The sequence below is a fragment of the Scylla paramamosain genome, chromosome 35 (assembly GCF_035594125.1).
Source record: "Scylla paramamosain isolate STU-SP2022 chromosome 35, ASM3559412v1, whole genome shotgun sequence".
Classification (NCBI taxonomy): domain Eukaryota; kingdom Metazoa; phylum Arthropoda; class Malacostraca; order Decapoda; family Portunidae; genus Scylla; species Scylla paramamosain.
Window position 1 is genome coordinate 16,986,664 of NC_087185.1, and position 7,500 is coordinate 16,994,163.

A 7,500-nucleotide genomic window follows, 5' to 3' on the forward strand; every position below is an offset into this window, starting at 1 on the left:
CTTTTAATCGTGAAAGAAGATGGAGGCATGAAGAAGCTATTAAAATCAATTTATTAACTCGTATTTATAGTTAGTTAGCGTCTAGGAGAAGAAAAGGAAAGAGAAGGGAAGAAAAAATGAAGATATATATTATAGCTAGTAGTTCATTATTTATTTTTTTAAGCATGAAGGAAGATGGGGCTTAAAAGATAAATTATTGGAAAAGTGTCGCGCCCAAATATATTGAAAGATGTTATCCCTTTCTGCATCAGAGGGGAGTTTCATTATGTAAGAATAAATATACCGTACCGAGAGAAGTGTATTGATAAGCTATATTGAAAAAAATGTTGGGTGCTTGTCTGGCTGGGGAGTGGAAGGCTGCAGGGAGGACCTCGAGACGCCACGCTAAGGGGAAATATTAAAAGGATCCGCCACGAGATGGAAGGATGTACTGATCGACGTGATTCTTCTTCATACGGCGAGGAAAACGTGTCGGTAAATGTATTGTCCGTACGTAGCCTGAAGACTTCGTGAAAGTGTGATGTTTTCTCAACGGAACCCAAACTGCAACTTGTACTGAACATCTTATCAACATTTAGTCTTTCAGTACCTCGGGATCGGTTCCATTATTACAGTGTGCTAAACAGAGAATTTTATGAATAATGACACAAGAAAATAAAGGAAACTGCAAGAAGCCTTCAGGCCTACACAGGGACAGTTCTTGCATGACATATCCCTACCTATTTCAGCCTTCCTGAATAGCCAAGACTCCATGACAAAGCGGAAACACCACCGCACTACCACATTGACTACAAAACTGAACAATACAACATTCAACTCAAAACACGTCACTCCCACTTGTACATATTTCACAAAGGTGTTCTCTCTGAATCTGAGCTCCTTTCCCGAATAACCAGGACTCCATAGCAAAATAAACCAAACCAACACATTATCTCATTGACAAGTAAACTGGGGCAATTTAAACCACGTCTTTCTTATTTAGATTTCACGGAGGTGTTCCCTCTGAATCTGAACCTTTTACCGGAATAACCAGGAGTCCGTAGCAGAACAGCAGAAAAAACAACACATTAACATATCGACAAATATTAGATGACATACAAAGATACAAAAAGACACATCACCCAATTACACTACCGAAAACCGTCATTACTTTGCTGCAGAAGACGGATCATGTCATGCCACCTGTGTCAAAGGGTTCTAGTAGCGAAAGAGGAGCATTATCACGCCCCTGAGAGCCCCTCGTCACAAAGGAAGGAATGTTTTACACGAATATTGATTCTACAAGTGACAACAGATTCAATAATTCAAGTTCATGGCAAGATGCTGGGCGGGGATTGGTGGAAGCGAGGGGCGGGGAAACCTGAATCAATACCGAGGCCCGATTGGTGGGCGGCCTTCCCCTTCCCTTCCCTTCCCTTCCCTTCCCTTTCCGTCAGCTGTTGAGAGAGAGGGAGAGGGAGATAGAGAGAGAGAGAGAAGAGATGGAGTGGGCAGGGGAAAGGAGAGGGGAATCGTCAGCCGGTGATAACCAAACAACAGCAACAACAACAACAACAACAACAACAACAACAACAACTGATTCATTCTGACTTTCTGACAGAGTAACTGGTTGACTGAAAGGAACAAGGAGGTGAGAGAGAGAGAGAGAGAGAGAGAGAGAGAGAGAGAGAGAGAGAGAGAGAGAGAGAGAGAGAGAGAGAGAGAGAGAGAGAGAGAGAGAGAGAGATGATGAAAACTGACTAATTCCATGGTAAACAGACAGACAGACAGACAGACAAAAAGAAAGACATAAGGAGAGGCAGATAAACGAGTATAGAAACAGAAGCAAAAAGACAAATAGGCAAACACATACTGAAAAAAAAAAGAAAAAGGAAGAAAAGACAAGAGACGAAAGAGATTCAGTGCAAATAGATACAAATAATTAGAAGACAGAGAGAGAGAGAGAGAGAGAGAGAGAGAGAGAGAGAGAGAGAGAGAGAGAGAGAGAGAGAGAACATGTACACCCACCTCATTAAACTCTCAATTCTAACACGAGCCGCAGTAATGAGACTCACCCCCGTCATCAGCAACACAAGCCAATCCCACCTGCTAATCACCTGTCGCTAATCATACAACACGTACAAATTAACGAAACTTTTCACCTACCAATTAACAATCCAATTAGGACAGACCTGTTTAAATTTGTCCGCCATTTTGAATCGTGACGTCACACTGTAAACAAAGGAAGACACGAGGAGAGCCCAGAAAAGCGTCAAACTACTAAGAGGCGTTTTTAATGTGGTTTTCTATGGGTATTTTCGATCTTACTGGCCTTGTGGGATGGCACGTTCTGCATTCTTCCTTTGATGTCACCTTGTGTTTCCTTCGTTATATTAAGGGGGTGGGAAGAGGAAGAGGAGGAGAAAATGGGGAAGAGGAGTGGGTATGGAAGGAAAGGAAGGGATGGAAAAAGAGAAGAGAAGGGAAGAGGAAAGTTGCAATTTAGAGAGAAGGAACAAAAACGAAGAAAATGAAGGGAAAGGAAGAAAAGTAAAGAAAATAATATACGTAAGTGAGGAGAAAAGGAAGAAAGAAGAGAAAGATTAAAGAAAAAAAGTTACAATGGAAGGGAAGGAATGAGAAAAGGAAGAAAGAAGAGAAAGATTAAAGAAAAAAAGTTACGATGGAAGGGAAGGAATGAGAAAAGGAAGGAGACGAATGGAGGGAAGAGAAAGGGGAGAGGGAAGAAAGGTCTATAATTACATCCTCTTTTAAGGAGAACATTAATTGTCAGATGAATAATGATGATAAATAACGCTTTGATAGTGATAAGGGGAGGGAGAGAGAGAGAGAGAGAGAGAGAGAGAGAGAGAGAGAGAGAGAGAGAGAGAGAGAGAGAGAGTAGTAGCATATCCATCTGTGAACTTGTTGACTCAGTGACTTGTAAGAGATGACCGGCACTTTTTAACTGGTCACCAGGAGGTTCACACACACACACACACACACACACACACACACACACACACACACACACACACACACACACAGAGAGAGAGAGAGAGAGAGAGAGAGAGAGAGAGAGAGAGAGAGAGAGAGAGAGAGAGAGAGATTTCACTAAAAACATTAATGAAATCGATCACATAATTATCACACACACACACACACACACACACACACACACACACACACACACACAGAGAGAGAGAGAGAGAGAGAGAGAGAGAGAGAGAGAGAGAGAGAGATTGATAAGTAAAACAGATTATTGACTGAATACATAATTGTGAAATTGATCATATATTTATCACACACACACACACACACACACACACACACACACACACACACACACACACACACACACACACACACACACACACACACACACACTCGGAAGCGCACCAAGAGAAAGAAAGAAAGAACGCAAATAGAATAACAGAAAAGCAAATGGAAAGTGAAAAAAAGAAAGAAAGAAGGAAAGAAAGGATTGAATAAAACGCCACTGGGTTAACTAATGAACACTAATCAATAAATTAAACTGAGTACAGTGAAGTGAAGGAAATGCGAAGACTGAAGGACTTGAATCTTTCTCCCCAATCCACTCCTTAACTTGCTTCAGACAGTTGGCGTGCGTCACTTACTGTTCATTAACGCTTGCTTCCTAACTTCATTTTCCTTCTTTGCTTACTTTTTATTTACTTTTTTTTATTTTTGATTATTGCTTTGTATTTTTCTTTTTCTTTCTGTAGCGAGAATTGTTTACGGGACTTAGATACGCTAGACGCTAAGTTTTTATAGAGACTTTTGGCATTTTTTTCTGTTTGACAGAGAGAGAGAGAGAGAGAGAGAGAGAGAGAGAGAGAGAGAGAGAGAGAGAGAGAGAGAGAGAGAGAGAGAGATCACTATGGCAAGCCTTCTCTTTGTGTGTATGTGTGTGTGTGTGTGTGTGTGTGTGTGAGAGAGAGAGAGAGAGAGAGAGAGAGAGAGAGAGAGAGAGAGAGAGAGAGAGAGAGAGAGAGAGAGATCACTATGGCAAGCCTTCTCTTTGTGTGTATGTGTGTGTGTGTGTGTGTGTGTGTGAGAGAGAGAGAGAGAGAGAGAGAGAGAGAGAGAGAGAGAGAGAGAGAGAGAGAGAGAATCATTATGGCAAGCGTTTAGTGTGTGTGTATGTGTGTGTGTGTGTGTGTGTGTGTGTGTGTGTGTGTGTGTGTGTGTGTGTGTGTGTGTAAAGCTAATCAATATTTATAAGATTATCAAAGACACACTAACTTGTCACTTGAAATATTTGGCTCTTCGTTAATACTCATCTAGACTTTTATTTTTGTATATTTATTTATTTTTTTATTTATCTTTTTATTTACTAGTTATCAGCATTCAGAATTTTCCTCTCCATGTGAATCGAAATGAACGGAAAATTGAACGTGTTATTTTGAATCTGAACACAGTTTGATGGGACAGTATTCGATTTTTTTTTTTTTTAGTTTAGTTTTTTTTTATTATTTGTTTATTTAGTTGCTTGTTTGTTTGTTTGTTTTCTGCCTGCTTGTTTTTAGCGAGTGCTCTGCGTTGTGTTCACTCTTGGTGGATCCATTTGTGCTTATAACGAGGTACAGATGGTTACTCTCTCTCTCTCTCTCTCTCTCTCTCTCTCTCTCTCTCTCTCTCTCTCTCTCTCTCTCTCTCTCTCTCTCTCTCTCTCTCTCTCTCTTTCTGACCTCTCTTGGCACTTCCTCTTTTCCTTCCTTTCTTTTTTTCCACAACTTTTTTTTTCTTGCTTCTTCCTTTTCGCATCTTCCCTTCCTTTCTTCTTTCCTGTTGGTCTTTTCTCTTCCTGTTTGGACTGAGAGCCACACCCTCTGCCGCCGCTACTGGTGCTTGTAGTGATGTGACGCGTGTAGTGGTTTTGTTACTCACCCTTGTTACCAGCTCGGTTGCTCACCCCCTTGTCACTCATCCCTTACCATTCCTCATCGTCCTCAGTATTTTACTCGTAAGTTGAGGAGACAAGATTCTGTTCCCCTCTTTTTTTTTTTTTTTTTTTTTCTTTTCTCATTGGCTTTTGGTTTTGAGATATGTAATTTATTGACCACCCTATGTGTGCACCCTTCACTAATCGTTATATAAATCTGGTTTCATGAATATGTATTGTATGATTTTGTGTTTAAATATCAGGTTTTTTTATTATCAGTTTTAAAGTCAATGGATAATTCTTCAAATTTTAGTTTCATGATCAAAATTGAAGACATCGAGCAGTTAATTCATTCATGTTCTCATACTTGGTGATAATTAATTTCAAGTGCTATAATTTTTTTAAAGTGAAATATATAATGTTTCTGTATCTCCTCCTGTGTCTTTCTCCGGCCTGTGTCCGTCCCGCCCTTACCATTTAGTCCAGCGCTTCGTGTAAGCTCAAGTTCACAGCAAAGCCTAGAAGCGTGGTCATGATAAACTGCTTCTTAGTATGAGCGTCTGGGAATAATTTATTGCTCTTAGTCTCAGCTCTAAAATCTCCACGGCTTGACTCCCAAGATTCAAGTTTCAACTGAAGAATTTGTTTGTTCTCAAGAAATAAGTTTGTGTTTTGTAAGTCAATCTTGAATTATTCAGAAAATTGCACAAGTGTTACGACTTTCATCCCCTTTTCAACGTCCTCCTGCTCCCGCTCCTCCCCCTCCCCACCACTCCTGTAGCGGGTAGACGCCTGAAGCAGCCCGGAGCCGTGCATGGTTGATGCTCCCAACCCGGCGCTTGGTGCGCGGTAGATCACTGGATCGAAGTGTTGCACCCACTCTGTGCCCTGTATTGACAAGCACAGCCAGATCACTGGATTATAATAGTGATCATTATTATATTCATTTTCAAGTTCAAGTAGCTTTTTCCAGAATCTCATCCGATAACGTTACGTGGCACAATGGTGACAGTTATTTACAATGGCACACAGTAAGGAGCGCTGCGTGTTTTGTCCATCACTATGAGGAGCGATCAACACTTAACGCTCCCCACGCACCACGCACCATAGACACAGTGAAGCACTCCAGCGTGTTTCAATTATTTTGATTGGTATGCATCGCCACTGCTAATCGCGCATCGCCCATCACGTGAAGCTGCTCACACACGCACACACACACACACACACACACACACAGGCTGCGCCATTGTTACCAACCGGTTACCCGGCCTCTTCCTACCTGTCACTTTCGTGTCCCTACCTCCCACCACCATCCCTCCTTCTCTTCCTCTTCCTCTTGTTTTATCATTCCATTATCACGATTATCAGCGTTATATTTTATCCGCGTGTCCAATGCGGATAAATATCTCCTCCTCCTCCTCCTCCTCCTCCTCCTCCTCTTCCTCCTCCTCCTCCTCTCGTCTCCTATCCTCTCCTCTCGTCTCCTCTCTCCTCATACTCCTCCTGTTCCTTGTCCCCTGTTCCCTCAATTTACAGTTTTCGTTTCGTTATCCACACACTAAGGTTTCTTCAAAATGGACGACGAGCGTGAAGACCCACTACCTCATCTCCATAGGTGAGAAGGAGGTGCCCCTTGAAGCCTCTCACCCCGGACAACATCCCTCCCCCTCCGTCAGGCACTCAGGGACGGCACGCCGTACACTCCCCCGGCACAGGGTGAAGGGCCACACTCGGCCTTATAAAGCCCTGCGGTGCCTGTGTCTTTGGGTGTAGAGGTGCTACACGCCTCCCTTGACTTACGCACTCAACTTTTGAATTTTTTTTTTACTTTGAAAATAAATCAATAATAATAATAGCAACAACAAATAAAGAAATAGTTTCTTGTGACATTGAATAAGTATGAGATCCTTTGTTTTTATGAATATATATATTTTTTTTATATATTTACTTTTTTTAGGATTCTTGAGTTTTGATAATCAGCTTCATTATTAGAGAAAAATGTGTGGGTGCCATTGGTGTCCTGCAGGGAGGAATCATTGAGAGGGTAAACAGCACTTCTTAGCACTGCTTAGCTGCGTCAGTCAAGGAGGCCGTGATTTTATTTGATTTTTTCTTGACCTCGCTGTTTGATGGTTTGACGTTTGCTCCCTTCCCTTTGCTCCACTCCCGGGCACGGCCAGAGTGAGCGACACATAACACACACACACACACACACACACACACACACACACACACACACACACACACACACACACACACACACACACACACACACACACACACACACACACACACACACACTTTGGTCTCCCCTTCCAGTATTGAGTGAGAACCAGCAACTGAACTACAAAAAATAAACTTCTCTGCATCCAACTTTTACTAAAAAACTTGACGTGGACTAAACGAAGATGAAGAAACAGCTTTCCTTTGTTATCTTTTCTCCCCATTTTCTTAAGTATTATTGTTCCTTGTGGTAATTGTTGTAATTCTATGCCCTACATTGTTTTAATTGCTTGCCACCTTAAGTATTATTGTTCCTTGTGGTAATTGTTGTAATTCTATGTCCTGTATTGTTCTGATTGCTTGCCACCTTAAAGGACAGGTGAGTTTTGTAA

General features: G+C 41.7%; 1 protein-coding gene across 6 annotated transcripts in view; it reads left to right on the forward strand.

Annotated features, from left to right (window-relative positions):
- LOC135090724 (SET and MYND domain-containing protein 4-like) overlaps nt 1-7,500 on the forward strand; it is a 67,041-nt gene that overhangs the window by 39,479 nt on the left and 20,062 nt on the right. For 4 of the 6 annotated variants that reach the window (XM_063987748.1, XM_063987749.1, XM_063987747.1 and 1 more), the window contains one exon: nt 6,449-6,500. The exons of the other annotated variants lie outside the window; for them this stretch is intronic. In XM_063987748.1, the coding sequence (XP_063843818.1) occupies nt 6,460-6,500 (41 nt within the window). In that variant the 5' untranslated portion in view covers nt 6,449-6,459. The remainder of the gene's footprint in view (nt 1-6,448; nt 6,501-7,500) is intronic. 6 annotated transcript variants of the gene reach the window in all.